A 23272-nucleotide genomic window follows, 5' to 3' on the forward strand; every position below is an offset into this window, starting at 1 on the left:
GCTGTGAACCTGGTGAACAGGAGGAAAGCTTGCAGGGGCTGTATCTCTCCGTAACATGGAGCAGGCACCATCTGCACTGAGCACGCGGGTATCTCCAGGGACATTTTGGGAGCCTTGAAAACCATCCAGTGGGGGTTTTTTTGGCTTATGGGAAACCTCCAACATACTTTGTGACATAAAAGCCCAAGTAATATGTTCAGAGGCTTTCTGCCTGCTTCACGCACCACCATGCACCGGGCTCGTTCCCATCATTAGCAGCAGCCGGGAGCAAATCCATCGCAGCGGTCCGGCTCCTGCCAGCTGAGCTCCGGCAGGGAACACATCACAGCTCCAATCAGCCAGCCCCGACACGGCTCGGGGACGCTGGGTGTTAGCTAATATCTGCCTGCTCCTGCCACGCCGAGGAAGCAGGCAGCAAACTCCATTTCTTGATGGTTTGTTGGTCGTCATTAAGGATGCATCCCAGTCCAAACTCCAAATAAATCTGATTTTTCCAGTTTGCTATCTGCACCAAAAAGCAGGGCTTGTGGTTTATCTAGTATTCGGGAAAAGAAAACGCAATAAATGCATATATATATGTATATATACACATACATATCTATGTGCTCTGGGTAGATTAAAACATTTCTCACCCAAAACAAAATGTTCACTTCGTTTTCATCTTTAGTGACTTTAAAAACATTTTAATACACAATATCTGGCTGGAGAAAGAAATGCTTTAATTTTTCAAGCATCTTTCCGGGCAGCGTTGGGGCTATTTTTTAACCAAAGCAATTCACCAAAACTGGCACAAAAATAAAAATATTGTTAGACCATCCAAATATTAAATTATCTCCAGCAAAATGCTGGAGATAAAACTGCTGGCATCATCCCCGTTGTGCGGATCTGATGTCCCTGCGCCTGTCCCGCCGCAGCCCCTGGGGCACAGTTTACATTTGCTACGTTGATATTGCTAAGCAATAAAAAAGGGGGTGCAGATGTTGCTGGGGGACACGGCGCTGCATTTCTGGGTGATGCTGCCCCCCCAAAAACTGCTGCCATACCATTAATGACTTTCCGGGCACAGCTGCTCCAAGCATCACCGCACGCAGGTTCGCTTCTGCATTCCCAGCACCATTTGCTCACACAAATACAACCCATCAGCAAAATGTAAAAATAGCCAAAAATATATAATTAGGGTGGATGCACTGTGGATTTAATAGGGTTTTTCTGTTTCTTCCTTTGCTGGCACATAAGACACAAGCCCTGGATGGGGAGAGGCCATTCAGGAGGGAAAGAGAGAGCTTTACTGTGGTATGTGTTTGGCAAAAGCCCTCAAATATTTTTCTCAGTTTTAGATTGTGTGGTTTTTTATTGAGCACCACACAGAAATTGCAGCAGATTGATTCTTTCACAGCTCCCCAAAGTTGAAATGCTTTAGAGCCGAGAGCTTAGTGCCTGCCAAACTTCATAATTAACTTTAATAACTCTTTAATTTGAACTTTAATTCAAACACCCATGTTTCTGGGGGACCGTAACCGGGGAGGTGGGGGAAAGAAAAGCAAACCAAGGGAAACCAACTCTGGTAAAACAAAGCAGCAGTTGTGCTGTGCCAGAGGCAACTGAAGATCAACTGTCCTGTCCTGGGTGCGAGCAAAGGGAGAGGCATTGCCCCAGCCCGGTGGAAAGCGAAGGAGAAGACATTGCTTTTGGATGCCGGGAAAGCGCCGGGCTCAAAGCTGCCTTTGCTGCCCCAGACGGGAGGTTTTCCAAGGCCACCTCCAGGGACGGAGGGACTGAAGCCACCGGGAACACCACCACCTTGGAATTTTATCTGAACTTGGTGATAATGAAGGAGAAATTAAAAAAAGACTAAAAAGCATCCCAGATAAATTTGCCCTAATGCAACTCATTTTAGGCGTGAAACGATCACAGAAATTTGCTTCTTTTTCCTCGTACAGGGAGAAAGAAAAAATATATAGTCCTGGATCTGTTCCCTCAGTCAATGGTTTCTAACGGTTCTGTCGCTGCCCATGGGCAGTGTTAGCTGGGCTGGGAAACGCCGGGAGGGCAGGAGGATGAGGAACCCAAAGCAGGGACGTTAATGCAACTTCTCTTCCCCGGTCGACAAGCCTCGAGCTGTCAGACCGTGCACGCAGCTCCGGAGCACTGCCAGCCAAATCTCCGCGTTAACCCACCCCGGTGAGCTCACGGTGATGGGGGTCCTTCAGGCAAAAGCAAATCATTGACAGGAGGAGCAGGAGACAAAGCAGGACCAGATAGGGAAGGGAGATGACAGACCCTGGGAATGCATCCACAAATTTGGCAGGGCTTCAGAGCTGTCAGCCCAAGCCTCCAGGAAGAAGTCGGGGATTAACAGGAATTTATGGCTCAGATGGTCTGCTGTGGGTTGGAGGACACCAAGGAGCATCCTTCTGCTCCGCAGGACCCTGTGGATTCAGCCTGGTTTGAGCCAGGGAGAGCCTGAACCAGGGCGACTTTTCACCGTTTCACAGCATTAAGCCTGACCCAGCACCCAATCGAGGCAGGAATACTTTTTCTTCTTTTTTTTTGCCTTCCATGATCCTGTTTATAATAACAACAAAAAAGTGAAAGCTCCCCTAGCATCATGCCATGGGGATGCCACCACCCCTGCAGCATCACCCCCTGCCCAAGGCCACCACGTTGAGCAGGGCTGGAGGGGGATGCCGTGACTTGCCGCTCAGAAACGAGAGCTGGGCAGCATCCCGCTGGCATCCGCTGTGATGAATTTACCGATAAAGAGATTCAGATCAATGAGCCTGGCAGTTTCTACCGGCAGATGAATGGCTTTCGGTCTATGGGTTAGAGAGTCGTTAACTACCCAACCTGCTAGCTGTCTTTAGCGAGCAATCTCCGCCGTACATCTGCTCGCCCCGCTTTATCCACCAACCCATCTCCTGCTCTCTCGTCCCTGCATTCACCTGGAGCCCTTCTCTCCCCATCCCTCATAAACAGGCTCTGGCGTCTCTGTTGAGCCAGGCTGGATCCGAAGAGCCGGGAGGGGGAGGATTTCATTTCCCTGTGTCTAAGCTGCTCCTGTAATCCTGCAAGGAGGCTTGCTTTGAAGCTCTGGCACGGCTCGGCGCAGCTGGCTCACAGCCACAATTACTTCCACTCGGAGCACACATAAAAAAGCCAAGCGAGAGGCCAAGGAGCGGGTAGTTAGCCTCGAACGCCGACGAGTCAATCAAAGGCAGCCGGCGCTATTTAGTCCCTGTGCCTCCCCCCCGTCACGGCTGCCTCGTTATGCAGGGACAAGAAGTCTCTCCGTGGGTCAGCTGGGGCCACCCAGGAGCTGCTGGAGAGCCCAGAAGGCAGAGGAGGATTTGGGGGGGGTCAAGGTATGAGATTGCAGCCCCAAATCGCCACTTACGGAGCATTGATCCCACCCCTCTCGCTCCCTCCTGTTGTCATCTCCGGTGCCCTCCTTCTTTCTGTCTTCTGCAAGCACGGCCAGAACCACCGTGGGAGCCAAGGGGAAGGAGGATGCCACCCCACTGCGGAGTTATTTTCATTTTTCTTGCTTTTCCTAAAGCCAGGAAAAAAAAGAGAGAGCCTACCGAAGGAGTCCCAGGTGCCTGCTCACGAGAAGCAGGCATTAAGCAGGGAGCCGAGAAGAAAAGTGCAGCAGAAACATTGTGGTAATATGGGATAACAACCCTGCGAACGCTGCGAGGCGGCTGAATAGGGATATTTTCTGGAGTAGTTCTGGAGTAGGAGAGAAACCAGTAAACAAATATTTTCATTCAGCAGCAGGGGAAGGGGGGAGGCACAGCCGCTCCCGGGGGAGCCGGAGAGGAGCTCCGGAGCAGGAGAGTCGTTAGAAGTAAGGGAGGGTAATTGCTCAAGATTATGGCACTGGCAGATACCGGCAAAGTAAGACTTGGTGAGCCGCCCCGAGCGCTGCTATCAGCCGCCCCACACTGCTATCCCACCCCCCAAAAACCAAACCACTGGGGTATCGCACCCACCCTGCCAGGCCAGCTCCCATGGCTTGGAGAAGACCCCACATAGGTAGGTTGGAAGCATCCACCAAAAGCCATGAGAGGACATCTTCCCCATCACCCTGCACCTCGTCCTTGCCACAGCCAGCATACCCTAGCATGGATCAGCTGTGAAACCCCAAGTCCAGTCCACTAAATGCAGCTTGGGAGATTTGGTTTTAAGCAGGTTGTTGGAACCACTCAACTCGCCGGTCCTTCTCACCTATGTTGGGAGGAACTGGTATGAGTGTTCAGCTAGAGTCAGACCAGGTTGACGTCCCATCTCCTCTTGTCACCAAGCATCCCAGAAGAAGGAGCACATGGCAATGTGGCAAAAAAAAAAAAAAAGTTGACGGATGTGGCAATTTGCACCTCTCCACGTAGCGGCCCTTCAAGACACGTCCCATCCCAACGGGTCACCCAGTGCTCACGGGTTTTAAGTCCTTGAGGTTTTAAGTCCTTCTTAACCCACATGGTCCTATGTGCTTATTCCTTGTTTTCAAACCTGTATGAATGGCTAAGCCCCCTTAGAGTCTGAATACAGAGTTATTAGTGGTACTAAATACAGGGTTATTACAGTTAATTATGAATTAAGGCTTGACACTGCAAGAACCATGGCCTGGCTTTGAATAATATGTAAACCCCACAACTTCTTGGAGCTTTGGTAAAGTTTCTGGTGATGCAGCGAGAAGGTCTTCAGCTCTTTGCATCTTTTTACCAGCACTGTAAAGAGTCTGTTGACTAGATTTAATGTGCCCGCTGCATCTTTTACACTGCTGGTGCAGAAGGAACCACAAAGCACATAACCAGCGTTCATCAGTCCAAGTCCTACAAACCCAACACAGGTAGGGAGGTGCAAACATGGCAATTTACATTCCCTCCTAAAATGCTACGAGAAATCCAATCAAGAATTTGCAGGTATCAGCTGAAAATATTTAAGTAGCTGTCCCAACACCAAAGCAGTGCCAGGGCTCAGCTGAGAGCCTCTAACCATGGCACAACACGCCTGCCAAGCAGCCACTCTCCAGCAATCCCTCTTGGACTGCAGGTAAACTACCTCCTGCAAAGAAAACACAAGGCAAACGGTATCTTTGGGTGCAATGACATTGCACTCACAGCCTCACCTGCCCGTTAGCACTGTCCCCTCATGGACCAAGTAATTCCTCATGGCAAACCAGTTGGCGTTAAGTATTGGTCAGCACACAATAGTCCCAACAAGAGTAATGGGGGTGAATCCATCCCCAGCACAACTAGGCTGGCACCGGTGATTTTAGGCTGGAGATAAATGTGGTCCTTGGAGGCTGGATTACCACCCAGGGGCTCGCGATCAATACCGGAAAAGAAGTTGTGTTGTTCCAAATCAAGGCAAGGTTAACTCGTAATCCAGAGCACGGGCAGGGGGCGAAGCCACTTTAATGGGAGGAATTTGTCTGCTCAGAGCATCAACCTGAACAAGCTGGAGCCTGCATGGTGTAATTTAACGGTGTTTAACATCGAGGCTGCCGTTCCTATAGCTACTGGATGAAGCTTAGCAACCCTGGGCGTAGCTCCTGGGGCATGGGATGCGTCACCGTCACCCATGCCTTAACCCTTTGGGCCCTACACGCTGTACTGATGGGGCACTGAAAGTAGATCCCATATGGGGCATTCCTCCTGAAAACACATGTATTTGGTGCTTTGTTAGTACCGTTAGATTAGCTGTAGATTAACTGTTTCCTTTTAAAAAAAAATAGCAACAAGAATCTGCCTCTGACACTGTTCAACAGCTATGGCAGGGTCTCCCCACCAGCCATGGGCTCTGCACGGGGCTGATTTAGGCTCCACCAAAGACAGCAGGACTGTGTGTGGATCGAGTCAGCCCCCCGTCTCTCTGGATGACTTTGCCCAGAAGGACTTGCCTCTCTACGCTGAGCATAGTTTCAGGGCTAACACCAACCATTCTCTTTTTCTTCTGTGTCCCCAGGTCCTCCCCGTGCTTGGCTGACCAAGGCTGGCTTAGAAGGCTCTTCCCTCTCCCAAGAAAATGGGGACTGACAGTGAAAACCCAGTCCTGAGGAATGTGCTCATCAGCTTCAGCTTGCTTCTGTTGGGTGCTGTCCTCAAGCCTTTTGAGTGCCGGCTGGAAGTGACAACAGAGCCGGCCGAGAGGCCAGCGGTGGACCAGGAGGGTGGCCTTGCGAACTGCAGCCCACCCATCAAAGAGCAGCCCATGGTCTTCCACCACATCTACAACATCAACATCCCCCTGGACAGCTGCTGCTCGTCCATGTTCAAGTCTTCGGCCGAGGAGGTGAGTTCAGAAGACGACCGGCTGGCGGAGTACGCGGAGCAGACCTCCGACAGCGAGAGCCGGGTCACCTTCACCCACAGGATAAACTTGCCCAAGCAGGCCTGCAAGTGCTCCACCTCCCTTCCGTCCCTGCAGGAGCTGCTGAGCAGGATTGAGATGCTGGAGAGAGAGGTCTCCATGCTCCGGGACCAATGCAACTCCAATTGCTGCCAAGAAAATGCAGCCACAGGTAGTAATGCCATCCTGTTAGCTCTTGCTGGGGACTGAGGGCTTGAGCAAAAGGCAGGAGAAATAAATACAAAGCTGGTGATGCCACTCAGAGTGGCGATGGAGGAAAACCTATGTTCACCCATGGTGTGGCTGTGGCTTTAGGGAAAAGCCTGGCTTAGGTCCTCCAAGGCAGGAAAATCCCAGGAGGGATTTGGTCACTTGAGCCCCCATGCCCTGCTCGCTGCAGAAACCCCGTAACGGCCAGAGCTAAAGCCCCGGTACAGACAAAATTACCGCTGGTAGGGGGTGAGCAGGGCGATCTCCCAACCCTGCAGTCCTTCCAACGCTGTTAGAAATCTGCTGCTGCGCGTGAGACAGGGAGGAGAGAGGTAGCTGCTGCTCTTCTGAGTGTCCCTGGGCTGAAGGCAGGACCGTGGGAGCCGGCAGTAAACCCCTTCATCTTCTCAGTAGGAGGAGTGAATGTGTATGAAAGGTTGAGTTTAAAAAAAAAACCAATAAAAAACACAGGGAATAACTTCTGTTGCCACGAAAGATGCAAACAAAACCTATAACAAAGGCACAAAACCATCAACAGGATACTTCATCTGAATAACGATACGTGTGGTTTGTGAAGCTCTTCGAGAGCCCCCATTAGGGTTACCCCATCAAAGACAGCCCCTCGTTTCACCGTGGCCGTTCCCCAGAGCCAGGGAAGCAGCACGCAGTTGAAACGAGATGGGTTAAGAAAGGTTTGGGCTAGAGGCTGCATTTCGACAGCACGGGAGCTAGCACACTGATGGTTTTCCTTACGTCTCGGGGAGGTCGGTAAGAGGGGCTGTCCCGAAGGGCATCCATCCCTCACGCAGCCCAGCCCCGCTCGGGGCTCCGACGCGGCAGGGCTCCTTGTGGGGAAAAAGCCACCAAGCAAGGAGAGCCACACAGGGCATCTTTCCAGGGGAAAACAGCTTTTCAGGCCAAGAACAACAAGAGGGAGGAAGAAAAATTAAAAGCAACCCTTTTCCTCCCAATGCCCGCTGCCTTTTTTTAAGTTTTGCAGCTATTAGTGCGATTTTTCTGGTGGTACCCCAACTCCTCCTCATTAAAATGAAATGGGAGTGACCCACACTCGGGTCAACAGAGTTGGACCACGGGTGTGTGGGTTGGGGAGGGACAAACCGGGACGGCACACGCAGCGGGGTGGCTCGGGCTGACATCTCCCGTGCAGCCGGTGGAAGTCAGTGCTTTTCCCTGCATCCCCTCCCGATGCGACAGTCATCAGCTGCGTCAACAAAAGACGAAACAGAAAACACCCACACATGCCACCAGCGTGTGCAAAGCAAGGGTTAAAATCACGTAAGAAACGCAATGGGAAAAACCTGTTTTAAAGGAATTAATCTGAAACTCTGACGGGTCTATGTGGGTTACTTGCAACACACGCAGACAGTCCCATTAAACATTCATCGCTTGGCGGAGTCTCCACTCCGATCGCAGATGCGCCGAGCTAAAACTGGAGTAATTTCATTTATTTTTACAGGAGTTGCTTTCAATTCACTGCACCACAGAGGAGATCAGGATGATCCCTACCCCACCGCCCGAGGCATTTCCCCAAGGAAAGCCGCTCTCTTCCAGCACACTTACAAGCATCCCCTCTCCTCTTTTGATAACTTAATTAGAGGCTGAGTTCTGAAGAGAACCTGATCGCCATTCCCAATATTCAGAGTTTAGATGGGAAGCATCCTGCAAAGTAGCCCAAACGGGTCTGTCCGGCACAGCATGTAACTCAACCCCTTTTACACGACCGTCTGCTGCTCCCGCCATAGGAAGAGCTGCTCAGGTAGCTCAGCTAGGATGGAAAACTTAGTTGGGGGACAAAAAAGTCCTGCAGCTTGGGATCTTCGTGGTGCAGAGGTTTCCCAAGGGAAGGGGTTTCCTTTCTTCCTCAGTTCATAACCCTAAGCTGGAGCTGTGGGTCCATGTTGAGGGGCAAAAGAGGGGAGTGTTGGCAATGTCAGAGTGACCGGTGCCTTCATCGCCGTGCATCCCTCCTCGCCCCAGAGTGTCCTGTGCAAGGCTGCCAGAAAAAGGGGGGACATCAGAGGTAGTGGCCGCGGTGGCCATGTGTTTTCCCGGCTTTCCCACAACCCCAGCATGCCCGAACCCATGATATTTTGTGCAAAGCCAACGGCTCTGTCTTAATCAGGTTCCCCAGGACAGGGATGAAGATGATGTCTTTGGGTACATACCTGTTTCTTGTAGGAGAGAGAGCAAGCAGACTGGGACCTCCCACCTGTGACAAGGAACAGTGGGTGGAGAGGAGACAACAGGAGTCATGGCTGGTGCAGAGGGCTTAGCCAGGGAAGGCTTTTTCCCAGTAAGAGGTCTAGGGATGTTCCCATCGACTGAGCACTGAGCTGAAGAAAAACCAAAGGGAGGACTTGCACCCCAACAAGGCTGATGGCACCCATAGCCATGGAGGCCAGCACTCCCAAGGGGACAAACTCCTGGGGACCCACCCAAGCCCCACCATGAGCCCATATCACCAATTCTTCCCCTGCCAGCCCTAAAGCCACCAGCTCCCCAGAGCTGGGCGCGCTCAACCAGAGAGAGGACCATCCCCTACTTGTCCCACATCTTGCCCCCCTTCCCCACAGCCCATCAACGGGCTGACCCAGGGCCAACGCTGACCTTTTTCCACCTCCCACCCGGTGGGTTCTGACCCTCGGTCCCGTGTCCTTGCAGGGCAGCTGGATTATACCCCGCAGTGCAGCGGCCACGGGAACTTCAGCCTGGAGTCGTGCAGCTGTGTGTGCATGGAGGGCTGGGCAGGCAGCAACTGCTCCGAGCCCCGTTGCCCCCGGGGTTGCTCCAGCCGCGGCGTCTGCCTGGAGGGCCAGTGCATCTGCGACAATGACTACGGGGGCGAGGACTGCTCCCAGCTCCGCTGCCCCGCCGGCTGCGGTTCCCGTGGGCTCTGCGTGGACGGCGAGTGCATCTGCGAGGAGGGTTTCGCCGGGGAGGACTGCTCCCAGCTGCGGTGCCCCCGCGACTGCTCGGGGAAGGGCCACTGCGCCAACGGCACATGCATCTGCCAGGAGGGCTACGCCGGAGAGGACTGCGGCTGGCTGCACTGCCCCAATGCCTGCAGCGGCCATGGGGTCTGCAGGGACGGTCTCTGCGTCTGCGAGGAAGGCTACGAAGGGCAGGACTGCTCGGCAGGTAGCGGGGGGCATGCACGGGGAGAGATAGACCCTAATGTATGATTAAGGGCTTCAGGGTGCCCAGAGCCCCGTAGGAGCACCACAAAGCCTGGGAGAAACCCATACCTGGCAGAGCATGTCACATAGGACCTGCTCAGGGCCCCGCAGTTTGACTGCCTCCCTGTTGTCCCTGTCCCCAGAGATGCCACGGGCAAAAGTTTGGGAGGTAAGCAAAAAGCCAGCGACGTTCACCCCAACATCGGTGGTAAACCCGTGGTACAACAGAGGCTGCAGTCAGGTTCTCCTGAGCTTTTGCCTCGCTATAGCATTTAATACAACCACAGATAGCACATAACCCCCAGTCCAAAGCCTGTAGCCGTGTCCCACCAGCGGACCCACACACCCTTCCCCACGGCCGGGTAGGAGGATAAGCCACGCACACCCTGACGCTCTCCTTACCTCTGCCCTTCCCATCAGTGGCTCCTCCCGAAAATCTGCGAGTGACAGGGATCAGCGACAGCTCCATCGAGCTGGCGTGGGACAGCCCTGGGGCAGCCACCGAGTACGTCGTCTCGTACCAGCCGGCGGGACTGGGGGGCACCCAGCTCCAGCAGCGGGTGCCCGGGGACTGGAGCAGCATCACCATCACAGAGCTGGAGCCAGGCGTTGCCTACAACATCAGTATCTACGCGGTCATCAGCGATGTCTTGAGCATCCCTGTTACCTCCAAGGTGATGACCAGTAAGTATCCTAATGCACTTGTTGCTTGGTACCCGGATAACCAGAGGTGGTGCTCCAGCTGGCTCACATTTTCCATAAAAACCTTCTAGCAGCAGAAAATTGAGCCTTCAAAAAAAAAAAAAATTGGGGATATTTTTATCCCCATTTATATCTGTATGGGGATATAGGAAAGGGGGAAACGTGTCCGCTCTCTGCATAAAGACTGAGTCTGGATTAAAACCCGAATGACTGAAAATCAAAGAAACTTTCAGTGTTTGATTGAAGCCCCCAGAATATGCCCTAAAATATCTTACACTTTTTTCCTCATATAAAATATTGCGACACAACGCAGAAGTCACAGGTTCTCTTCCCACTCCTGCATAGGTTTCCCATGACGAATCCCAACGACATGGGCGATAGCACGGCAAGAGGGGATGCTGCTGTGCGTCAGGAGATATGTAGTCCTGACCAGGACCATGATGCACAGAGGAAAACAAGAGTATCAAGTTGTGATGGCAACCTCCTGAAAGGATCCTCAGAAACCAAAGACACAGAGGGCAGGGGGAAACATAAATTATCCAGACACCCCTTTTGCAACCCCATCACTCTGTTTGCACGGTGCAGTTAGGTGCGACGCAAAGATGTCCAGCAGCCCAGGCATTTCCCTCCTCTCCCTCTAACCCACCTGGAATGGGGGCAAAGGGGCAATGACTCTGCTAACACCTACCAAAAGGGTCCCATTTTCATTGCGCAGATAACGAAATAGCGGCAGGGAGTGGGGTGGGGGCGGACAGCACCCGCACACCCATCCTGCTCTGCTCACCGCCCCCCGCTCCCTTCCAGACCTCGCCACGCCACAGGGGCTGAAGTTCAAGACCATCACAGAGACGACGGCGGAGGTGCAGTGGGAGCCCTTCTCCTTCCCCTTCGACGGCTGGGAGATCAGCTTCATCCCCAAGGTACTGCCGCCGCACGCACGGCATCGCGGGCTACACCCGCTCACCCTAAAAACACTGAGCGAGCGGATCTGAATTAGCTTCCAATTACCCCCCCCCCAAAAAAAAAACCTGACCTCTGTTTGCAATTTGTGTGCTTCACATCAGACAACCCCAAACACCTCAACCCCAAATTGCCAGCTTGCCTTTCCCCAGTAGTCTTTGGTGTCAAGACATGCATGGCCTCAAAGAAATTCCCCAATAAAATTGAGACGAGCATATAAATAAATAAATCTTCCAGCTTCGCTGTCTCCTGCTCTCATCTCCTCTTTTTCCCTTCCACCTCCTTTGCCGTGACCCTTCTTCCTCCTCCTCTTCCTCGCCCCTTCTCTCTGCATGCTAAACTACCCAAAGCAGCCCGGATCGAACCGAGCAGCCGCCAACTCTCAGACAACAACCTTCAGCAATCCCGAGTCACACGCACAGCTAATTCCTGTCACGGAATTTTAATCACAGTAATGAACAGGTAGAATTTGTGCCAGAAAAGATGAAAGGATGAAAATGTTGCCCTAAATATCCCCTATTTTCTATGCGCGGCAACAAAAATTGTACATCAAGTATTTAATCTATATTCATAATTTCTACACCATTTAGCCATAAGTATAGCTTCAATATGGAGCCTCTTTACAAGAGCTTTCAAGCCCCAGCAGCAAAAGAAATGCTGATTAAGGGCTCAATTATGCCATTTTCACTTGTACAAAACCCTCGCTGGAGTCAAAGGCAGCTCTGGGCAGTGGAGAACTGCAGAACTTGGCCCCAAAGTTTTAAATGCTCTTAACTGTAAAATATCATTACACAGCACAAAGTAAGGGCCCGATTGCTTGAATAACTCACTCCCTCACTTCTGGAAGGATCTGGGTGCAATTTTGGGTACATCCATACACAAATTGTGTCAGAAGTCGAAGTTCAGGTACTGCCAGGTATAAAACTCGGGGTAATTTTCATTCACCGTCAGGATAAAAGCCGAAATGATAAGGCAATGTCAGGGAAGAGCTTTTGGTAGAAAAAAATTAGCTCTCTTTCAAACCTTTCACTAATACTTGGGAATTAAGCTCAACAGCATCCCCCTGAAGCAGATAAATGGGGATATATCCATTTTAGGGTGAGGAATTGCCAGGATAGAAGCAAACTTCTCCCCGCAGGGTCATTGGCGATAGGTTTTTCTCACCAATAAATACAAACTGTTGGCCCCGTTTCTGTTTTTAAGCTTAAAACTTACAACCATGCAGAACCGTTTCAGGATTTAAAGGAAGAGATAAAGCGCAAAAGGATGGCTGTTCCTGGATGCAGGTTTTTAGGGTGGGGAAGGGATGTAGCTCACAGGGCTTTGAAGTTCTCGCATCCGTCGGTCAAGCGCACGGTCCTGCGCCAGAAAGACACAGTTGTGCTCCTGCCCATCCGCTGCCAAAATCGGACTCTCTCAATTTTTCATCACCAGCTTTTCTCCTAAAATAAGGCAGAGGGTGCTGTCTCCTTCGCTGCCTGGAAGCCATGCTCGCTCAGGCAAACACTAAACCATCGCCACACCCCAAATAAAACCAAAACTTAATCCAAGAGGCCTCAAAAAAACCCAGAGTTATAACAGCAGCATCACAAATAACCTCTACAAGCAAAATTGAGCTTGCTCTGTCTCTCTGAAAACCGGGCAAGAGGATGCTAATTTGGTCCTCGACATCCCTGCGAGCATGCTCGCGCCCTCCCGCAGAGCAGTCCTCCCGTTGTCCCCACGGTGCTCTCGCCCCCCGAAAGCGGGGTCAGGCGGGAATTGCCCGTCTGCCGCGTGTGCTGAGGAGGGGGGAAAAGATGAAGCCAAGACAGATTTACAAAAAAAAAAAAAAAAATTAGGAAATGTAAGCTGGCAATTTATGGCTAAAATGGAAGATTTCCTGTTTAATGAGAAAAGAGATGAATATGAATTGAGAGCTATGTGCAAAGATTTGTTTAGCGTATTATTAGTGAAGACAGCGGCAAGAAAAGATCCTTTGTCCAAACACTGGCAGGAAAGGTGACATTTGCAGTTGCTTAAAGCCTTAGAGTTTTTCAGAGCAAAACCGCGATGTATAAAGAGTTTAATAAAGATACTTAAAAAGCAGGGGATGTCAAAATAAAGACCTTACATTTTCATACCTATATATGAACAACAGAAGGCTCCTGGCACCTGAACAGCAAGGAAGAGGAGTCCAGCCCAGGCTTTGGTTTTACTCTTTATCTTTTCTCTTCTGGAGAACAGCAGACACACAGATGGCAAAATATAGCAGTGGAGGGGGGGGAAAGAAGGGGTGGGGGAGGATTTCTCAGCCCAACAATGTGGGTGCTCCACGCTTGGTGGGTGACTTCAACCTGGGTTTCTGCACCTCCATGGTGGGATGTGCCAGGGTGAGGATGCGATTTGGGGCTGCAGGGCTGGGCGTGGAAGGATGCCATGTGTGGGCACCTCCCCTCCATGCATCAGTCCCCCAAAACCACCTTTTTTATTGGTTTTTTAATGGTTATTTCCGCTCCCCGACAGAACAACGAGGGCGGCGTGATCGCCCAGCTCCCCAGCACCGTCACCACCTTCAACCAGACGGGGCTGAAGCCGGGGGAAGAGTACACCGTCACCGTGGTGGCCCTGAAGGAACAAGCCAGGAGCCCTCCCACCTCTGACAGCGTCTCAACCCGTGAGTGAGCCCAGCCCCGGGCAGCACGGCAGCACCCAGGGCTTGGTCCCCAAAATAAGGTCCCAGCAGCGAGAGTGGCCTGGCACTGCATGGGCAGGGGTAAAACTAGCACCACCCAACTGCCCGAGCTACAGGTGCACTGCAGAAACAGCTTCTTCATGCGGTATTTTGTCCCTCTCCCTCCCGAATTGCTGCGAGCACAGAAACCGTGAGGAGGTTAACGGGGTTGGGAGCGAAGGCTCAGGTCCGCTTTTATTATGTAGCTGGATAAATTCCTCTTCTCCGCTAATTTCAGAGGCTGGACGCCCCCAAGAAACATCTTTATAAATGTATTGCCTACTCATATAGAACAGATTAAAACTCCCACCTGCTTTTGTGCCACTAAATGCCCTCCACGCTCCCAGCAATTCAGGCAAATCAGGCAGCAGGGCAGGGAGCCAGGAGCAACAGCACGTCCCCTCCTAACCAATTTATTCGGCTGGTCCCTGGTCCATCCCGTAGGCTAGAGGAAATTCAACTGGGTCTTCTCCTCGCCGAAGGAGACGTGGTGATGGGCAGAGCTCACTGGGGAGAAGAGGCTCTCCACGCCAGATCTGCTGCAGTCTGCCTTGGCAGCCAGGCAGACATCTACCTCCATCCAAGCTGTTGCAAACGGAAACAGCATTTAAATAGCTGCCGGAGGGTTATAATGAGGTGATGGTCTCTCCAGGCTGCTAATTTGAGGCAACAGTGAGAGCGAAGGGAGGGTCCCTCCGCCAGCAGCATCTTGCTGCAGGTCTGAGCTTCCTAGTCCTCTCCTCTCGCTTTGCCTCCGCGCTCAGCTCGACGTGGCTTAAGAGAGACATCTCCTGGTCAAGCCCAAATCTTCCTTTCCCTAAGAAGTTAGCAAGAAATAAAAAGACAAGCCGGTACTTCAAACTCAGCGGTTGACCTTTGCAGGGGAGCGCAGATGGAGCGGTGGGCTCCCAGCTCTCTGCTCCGTGAAGGCGTCCCCATGCTGGCGTGTCTGCCTTCCTCTGCGGCACCCCCGTAGCTTTGCCATCGTCATCCTCGTTCTGCCTCAACACCTTGTGCTGGGATCATGCTGCATGCTGCACAGCTAAGTAGAACTTGATGCTCCCCAGCATCACCTGGATGACTGGACAACATGAGGTAGTTGGAGATTCAGGGTTTGGATAAGCATGACCTGGTCCTGGCCAAGCTGGACACCCAGCTCCTACCTAAACACCCTGCTTCCCAGCTGTCCTCCCTTCTCCGTGGCTCTTTTGCTCCCAGACCTCACCCCACTGCTCCCATTTCTCCCATATGTCTTTTTCTAACCCTCCCTGGTCCTTCCCACCCCTGCCCAGACACATCTCCCCCAGAACTTCCCGCCCTGGGGTGCAGCATTCAGCACATCCTTATTATATAGTGTCATTTTCTAATGTATACAGTATATTAGATGTACTTGCATGCAGTATAGCCTGAATTACAAACCAGCATGGGTTTTTTTCACCCACCTTGTGATCATGTAAGTGATAAAACGGGCTGCCCAGCAGGCTCCGTGCATCAACGCTGCCATGGCACAGGAGCGATGGCCAGGCTTGGCCCATCCGTCCATCCGCGCAGCGGTTAGGTCCTGCTGGACTCAAAGTATCCGTCAACCGGGCTTGAGCCCATGATTTCCAGAGGTTGAGTGTTGGGGGATGCAGAGGGAAAGGCCCAATTCTCTGCAAAAGAAAGCAGAAATCTCCAAAATGGTCTCCCAGTAGATCCCTGGTATGATTTTAGCTAAAACTCCTTTATCTGAGAGGGCTTGGTGGACACCCACCATAGCCCCACACCCAGCTAGTTATGAAGACTCACCAGAGCAGTTGCATTTTCTCCTCTCTCCCCACTGCTAAGACTTCAACAGCTTTGCAAGCTGATCCCTCAGCTTAACGACAAACCAGGAGCTGGCACCGAAGCAGGAACATTTCTAGAGAAACGTTCCTCAGTTTTCAATGTTTGGATCAGTCCTTGGCCCCACGTTATTTAACACATTGTCAACACCTTTCAAAAGACATAATGTTGTTGCTGATAAATTTTGCCAGTGATGGAAAAGCTTGGAAACGAGTAAATTGAGTGGAAGGAGATCATCGATAAAAGCAGTTTGAATGGCTCAAAGAGCTGGGCACAAAGGAAAACTATATGTTTTTCAATGCATCGCGAAGTACGAGCAGTTGTTTAGGAGCAAAGAAAGTGGACCGCAGTTAGACATAGGAGGTTTTATCCTGGGAGAGGCCACCTGAAAAAGCTTGGGAGGAATTGTTGCCGATAACCAGCTCGAAAGAAGGACATGAGTTGCATTATAGCTGTAATGGGCATTGGTGGGAGAGCTGCTGGGTCCTGCTCTGGTGCCCAGCTCAGCAGTGACATTGGTGAAGTGGAGAGGGTTCAGGAAAGAGCTGGGAGAGTGGGACAAGGGACTGGGAACCCACCAGGACCAACTCCCCTGAGTACCTTGGGGCAGGGGGGTCATGTCTTTTGCCCATGCCACCTTTCTGCCTCGTCCCCAACTGCTAATTTGGGCCACTCTGAAGGTCGGGTTGAAGCATCCCTGAAGCTTGGTGTCCCCAAAGCCGCCACCTTTCCCCATCCAACTCTCCCAAAATAACAGGTGCCCGTTTCCCCCCCTCCTCCACAGTCATCGACGGCCCGACGCAGATCCTGGTGCGGGACGTCTCCGACACGGTGGCCTTCGTGGAGTGGACGCCGCCGCGCGCCAAGGTGGACGCCATCCTGCTGAAGTACGGGCTGGCGGACGGGGAGGGGGGGAGGACCACCTTCCGCCTGCAGCCCCCCCTCAGCCAGTACTCCCTGCAGGCCCTGCGCCCCGGCGCCCGCTACCGCCTCGCCGTCAGTGCCCTCCGGGGTGCCAACGAGAGCCGGCCGGCCCTCGCCCAGTTCACCACAGGTAGCTAGCTGGCTTTGCTGGGAGAACCGGCATGAATTTTTAAGCCTCCAGCAAGGACGGGCAGATGGCTTGCTGCAATCTGCAGATGGGCTGTCCTGCAAGGAGCGTGGGGTTTTGCATATCTGGAGCCGAATTGAGGTTTTTTTCCATCTGGGATTTAGTGGTACCTGGTTTTTCCCCGGCACGAGTGAGCTGGGGTTTAATCCCATGTACTGGGAGGAACCGGCGCAATGAAAACATGATGGTTAAGATGCAGGTCCAAATGAAGATGCCTGAATGCAGGTGTCTCGCATCCCATCGTGGTCCTGGTGCAGAGCAAGGCAGAGCAAATGATTCAGCTCACCCTAAAACACACATGCACAGCTCAAACCACCCTCCGACCCCCCTCCAGTGGTCCCTAAACCTCCAGTGCAATGGGTCTCCACCATGCCCCACGGGGATGCTCGCATGGTCCCCAGGGCAGCCCAGGTGACCCCAGATGCCAGCGACCAGGCAGAGGACTCAAAAACCCACATTTAAATGACAACCCCTGAGCAAACCCCACCTTGGCCACATCCTGCTGCAGCATCAAGGCTGAACCTGCTGCTGCCTGTGACACACGTCCCCACCACCTTTAACACCCATCCAGACCCACCGCTTAGCCTGAGCCCACGACTAAAACTTTAAAACCCAGCAGTTTACACCCTTAATAGCACCCATAGATCAACGCGCAGTTCTCAAAAGCACCAAAACAGCGAGCACAGGTCTGAATTTAAGACGATGCTCGCTCCCATTCAGCGTCGAGAGCCAAGGCAGATGCATTGCCCGAGGAATCGGCAGTCAAGCAGCTGAAAGCAGCCCAGTCAGAATTGCGGTTATCTTATTTTATATCTTCTCTGAATATCCTAACTGGTCGGTAAAACTTTAATTAATGTTAAGCCTGCAGATAGCTAACAGGTTTAATTTACCGTGCCATAAAGGAGGAGGTAAAGCGCGTATTTCAGTGCTGGTTTATGGTATATAAATTACCTGTCATTTACGTTACTGGTGGATACTAGGCTCCTATTACAATAACTGTGGTGTGTGAATTGTGTGTGTATATATATCTCTATAGATATATATATCGGATGAGATGTTCACCCCGACTGATTTGCTGCATTGTCCTTCCTTGCTTTATTTCTAAAAGGCAACATAAAAAATGCCCCACTAAGCCCAGATCCATCAAGGAGCAGTAATTACGCCCCGTCTGCTGCCGCCCAGCCCCTGCCTGGCACCAACCCGTCGCTCTCCAGAGAGGTTTATCATGCAAACCAGAGCAGATTCGGTGCACAGACCCAGCAGCACTAATAAACAAACCCTTTGGGCAACGTCTCGGCGTGAATGAGCCTGTAAAGATGCTCGAGGTCTTCTAAGAGCAGTTCAAGCCAATGCGTGACTGCTACAGAGCCCTTATTCTCTTAAGCACGCTGCCTCAGTTTCCCTTACTCTAATATGGGGGGGGGGAACGCTTTTCTTTTTCAAATAATATGCAGTTAGCTCCCGAAGCGACTTACTGAGGGATGCTGTGAATGCCCCAGCAATTGCCTCGGTCTCGTGGGTGGCATCTCCAGGTCTGTGCTGAGCAGGAGGTGAGAGCAGATGCCCCAGCCCCTTCTGTGGGGACATGCCCCGGGAAGGAGGGACCGCGCATGGGACCTCACGGACATCACACCCGGGTACCCCTCCGCTGCCGTTCAGCTGTGCCAAGGCTACGGGGTGCATTCCCAGTGCCCGGCGGTGAGACAGAGCCTCTCTCCCTTCTGTCACGCAGAGATCGATGCCCCCAAGAACCTACGGGTGGGCTCGCGGACGCCCGCCAGCCTCGAGCTCGCCTGGGACAACAGCGAGGCCGAGGCGCACAGCTACAGGGTGGTCTACAGCACCCTGGCCGGGGAGCACTACCACGAAGTCGTGGTGCCGCGGGACACCGGTCCCACCACCCGGGCCACCCTGGCAGGTATGCGTGCACCCACACACCCTTCCTCCCCCCCCTCCTCCTCCTCCTCGCAAGCAGGTAGGGCAATGGAGAGCCCAAATCAGCACTCAGGCTCAGTTGCCCTCATGCTAGCACATATTTGAGGCTGTTTTGGAGTTTACTAGTTACCAGAGAGAAGGTTTTCCTTGGGATGAAGCTCATTTTCCCCTCCGTGGGTCTGGATTTGGGCACTGCTTATCCACAAGCTGAGTGATGCACCTCCGAGCAATGCACCTCCCAGCGATGCACCTCCGGCAAGGGTCTGTCCAGGTCCCAAATAGAGCTGGCAAGGAGCAAAGCGAGAAATGGAGAGAGGAAGGCTTTTTAGGCTGATTTAGAAGAAAACATTATTTTGCCTTTCTGTTTTTTCCCTTGCTGGGAAAGAGCTGCAGGCGCCGACGCCCCGTAGGCAGCGATGGGGATCCAGGCTGCCCGAGTTTGTTGCCTTTTTCCAAATCGGGCACAAAGCAGACCCAAATCCGGGGATGCTATTTTTGAGCGAGTCCCTCAAGCGGTACGTTATTCAGGCCAGCACAAGGGGTGCCAGCGGGGGCTGCAAACACCACCCATCTCCCACTCCCAAACACCCTTTGCAGCAACACCACGAAGCACCGTGTGAGAGCTGGTTTCCTATTTTTCAACTACAACCGCTTGCCTGCTGGATTTGCAGGTCCGGTGGCATTTTTTTAAGCAAAGAAAAGACAGACTTACACACATATAAGAAAGATCATTCATTCAGCTTGAAGCTCTTCAGTATGGCAGGACACCAGGTTCTTCCACGTTCTTTGCCCTCCTGGGACTTCCCCAGCCCGAAGAGGGCTTAGGCGTATGGACGTATAGGAGTAAGTTCAGTGGGGAAGTCTAATGCCAAGTTACAGGGACAGCAGCACCGAGTCACGAGAAAGGCTGGAGGGCAGGAAAGCAATTAGAGCAGTTAGCCTGAAAAATGTGGTATGCGGAAAAGAGAAATATTAGGGATAGTTTCTGCTGCGTTCGTGATGAGGACACACATGGAGAAGTGAGATGAGATGGAGGGGGACAGCAAGGGATCGGAGACCCAGTGCTGGTCCCCTGCTAGCTTTCCTCTAGGTGTTTATTGCCTTTCTAGGTGAGAAGGAGCATTAAAAATGGGCCAAATCCTTCCCCCTGGGGCAGAGGTGCAATACTACCCCAGTGATCTAAACTGCGATGACACCCGTGGCAGAGCTAGAGCTTGCCTCGGAGGAAGAGACAGTGTGAAGGCTCTCTTTTCTCACAATAAAAATTTAAAAAGCTGCCAAGTCTTTACCTGGCAGCACCGGCACTGCCTGGCTGCTGCCAGACTCTGGCAGGGCTACAACCCCCCCCGCCAAGAGCAAGCTCCAGAGATACAGAGGCTTAAGTCGATAGCGGTAAGCGATTTTTATATAGTGCCTCTATCATCACCTCAGTGCATTTATTCTAGCTCCCAGGGTACTGTGTAATAAACAAACAAATTTTTAAAAAAATCTAATTGTAGCAGAAATGAACCCAAAAAACATTCTGCTGGCAAAAAAAAGCCAGGGTAACCATAGTGTGAATGGCACATGAGCCTCTCCCATAGCTCCGCTACGCACGTGGTAGCCCTGTCCTCCAAGGTCTTGTCGCACGTGGTGCAAAGCCTGGTGGGGTGGGTTTCCAGCCACCCAGGACCTGGTGGGATCCACGGTGTAAATGCAACCAGTGATTCCTTCAGCTGCCTTCAGCTGCCTGCAGGAAAAGCAATGAGGAACGGTGCTGAGCAGAGCTTATTAAAGATTTAAGCTTAAAAATACAGCAAGCCTTGCCCTGCCCCATATGTCTCTCTTCAAAATCAGCATTTGCACAGAAATACCCGTAATTTTGGTCTACCCAAAAGAGCTGGGAGAGAAAAGGCATCGTTTTATATGCTCCTGCTCATTTCTTGCTTCTCCTCCGCCTTTCTCCCAGGCTCTTCTCCTCCTTTCCAGAATACTTCTGACACTCATTGGGCAGGGGCGAAGGGGGTCCATCCCCTCCCCAAGGGGTGCCAAGACTGCACCGTAGCAAGAGGAGAGGAGCAGGGGATGGGGGTTTCCCTCCCTCCTGGCCTCTTGGAGGAGGTTTTGGTGGCTTCAGAAGATGCTGCTCCAGGGCAAGGCAGGGTAAAGCCAGGCTGGAGGGTTTATGGCTTTCTCTAACCCCATGGGAAAGATCATGAAGCGCAGGGAGGAGGGGAATAAAGCCATCAGCAGCCAAGCAGAAGTGACAGGCAGAGGCAGGAGATGTCCCACGGAGATAAAACAGCGATCAGCAGTAGGTGCGCGGGAAAGGAGCTGGATGAGCTCGATTCCCATGTCCCTTGAGAGAGGCACCGCGGGATACGTCCACCCCAAGGAGCGGCTCTAGATTCGGCTCCCAGAAAGACTGCGCCTTTCCTAATTAATGTGCATTTCATTTACTCTGCATAATTTATTTCTCTTCGAGACACCAGCCCTGTGACAATATTTGATGTAGAATCACTTTGGAAACAAATATAGCTACTTTATCGTTCCCATCTCAGCTCACACACACACAATTTCTGTCTCGATGCCAGCAATTACAGCAGACCTCAGCAACAACTTTTAAAAACTGTTTCTTTCTGAGCTAGAATAATCCAAATTCCCTGTCCAAAGGCATCCACGGGGCTTTTTAAAAAGGCTCAGCTCTTCTCCAATGCGCAGAGGAACCGCTCACCTGTGGGAGGGCCGCTTACCCCAGGGATGCTCAGAAGGGTCCCCCTCTGTCCCCAGCCGTGGGAGGTGGGGGGGTTGCACCCCAAGGCCACCCAGCCAGGCGCTGCTTTCACGCCACTTCATGTCCTTTGTACTCCCTGGCAGATCTGGTGCCGGGGACAGAGTACGGCATTGGGATTTCAGCCGTGATGGACAGCCAGCAGAGCGTGCCGGCAACCATGAATGCCAGGACCGGTGAGTTTGGCCCCGTTGCATGCTCCAAGCACGGCTGGCTCCTATGGGTCAGACGTCCCCATGGGACAGTCCATGCATGGGGACAAAGGTCTGCACCAACCCTATCCCACAGAGCTTGACAGCCCCCGGGACCTCCTGGTGACGGCCTCCACAGAGACATCCATCTCGCTGACCTGGACCAAAGCCATGGGTCCCATCGACCACTACCGCGTCACCTTCACCCCTGCCTCGGGGATGGCCTCCGAAGTGACGGTGCCCCAGGATGAATCACAGCTCACCCTCTCGGAGCTGGAGCCCGGGACGGAGTACACCATCTCCATCATCGCAGAGAGGGGACGCCAACAGAGCCTGGAGGCCACTGTGGATGCCTTCACAGGTAGAGAAAGACAAGTTGGGATGGGGCCAAGGGCACAGACCACCGCCAGCCCACCGCATCCCCAGCACCGAAACTCTTGAGGCAATGATACGGATGAGAGCTGGGGGTAACCCATCCACGTGGGAGGAGATCTGTGGACCTCAGAAGAAGGATGGCCCTACCAGCGTGGGGATCCCATTCCCCTGGCCAGCAGCACTGAGCACACTTGCTTGGCTGGAGGCTGCCATTTGAAAGAGGCCGGGTTGGGGGAACAGCCAGCCCATGTTGTCCTCTGTGGTCAGGGTGGTCTGTGTGTCCATAAGAAGGAAAAACCAAGCCTTGAGGGATCTCACAAGCACCTCTGGGTGAAAAGCCAGCAGTCAAGAAGCCCAGACAGCACATACCATTTGTAGTGGGACAGCCCCATCACCTACCATATGGGTCTGAGATGGAGTGTGTTTGCAGGCAGAGCTGAGAAAAGCACCATTTTTCCCCTCCCAGTTCTGCCTCTCAATCCCAGCACAGTTTCAGATCAATGGAGAGCCCAGAGTTGCAGCTTTGCCACCTCTGTTGGGTATTTCCCACGCAAGCACATACAACGCGGAGGCCAGGATCTGCATATGGTCTGGGTTACATCTCCCCTCTCCATCTTGCAGGGGTCCGGCCCATCACGCAGCTCCACTTCTCCCAGCTGACGTCTTCCAGCGTGAACGTCACGTGGAGTGATCCATCCCCACCAGCAGATCGCCTCGTCCTCACCTACAGCCCCCGAGACGAGGAGGAGGCACAGCAGCTCACGCTCGATGGCACCCGCAGGCACGCCAGCCTGACGGGCTTGCAGCCATCCACCGAGTACCTGGTGTCACTGGTGGCCATGCACGGTGCCGTCAGCTCCGAGCCTGTCGTGGGCTCCATCACGACAGGTACCATGGGACCCCCCTGCCAGGCACGGGACCCCGCCGGGAGGG

General features: G+C 52.7%; 1 protein-coding gene across 2 annotated transcripts in view; it reads left to right on the forward strand.

The window, feature by feature from the left end:
* The first annotated feature begins 6027 nt into the window (after nucleotides 1-6027).
* TNR (tenascin R) overlaps nucleotides 6028-23272 on the forward strand; it is a 28960-nt gene continuing 11715 nt past the window's right edge. For both annotated transcript variants that reach the window (XM_075157080.1, XM_075157079.1), the window contains exons 1-10: nucleotides 6028-6523; nucleotides 9244-9720; nucleotides 10179-10442; nucleotides 11265-11380; nucleotides 13926-14076; nucleotides 16742-17011; nucleotides 18801-18986; nucleotides 21860-21949; nucleotides 22062-22325; nucleotides 22961-23227. In XM_075157080.1, the coding sequence (XP_075013181.1) occupies nucleotides 6028-6523; nucleotides 9244-9720; nucleotides 10179-10442; nucleotides 11265-11380; nucleotides 13926-14076; nucleotides 16742-17011; nucleotides 18801-18986; nucleotides 21860-21949; nucleotides 22062-22325; nucleotides 22961-23227 (2581 nt within the window). The remainder of the gene's footprint in view (nucleotides 6524-9243; nucleotides 9721-10178; nucleotides 10443-11264; nucleotides 11381-13925; nucleotides 14077-16741; nucleotides 17012-18800; nucleotides 18987-21859; nucleotides 21950-22061; nucleotides 22326-22960; nucleotides 23228-23272) is intronic.

The sequence above is a fragment of the Calonectris borealis genome, chromosome 8, assembly GCF_964195595.1.
Source record: "Calonectris borealis chromosome 8, bCalBor7.hap1.2, whole genome shotgun sequence".
Classification (NCBI taxonomy): Eukaryota; Metazoa; Chordata; class Aves; order Procellariiformes; family Procellariidae; genus Calonectris; species Calonectris borealis.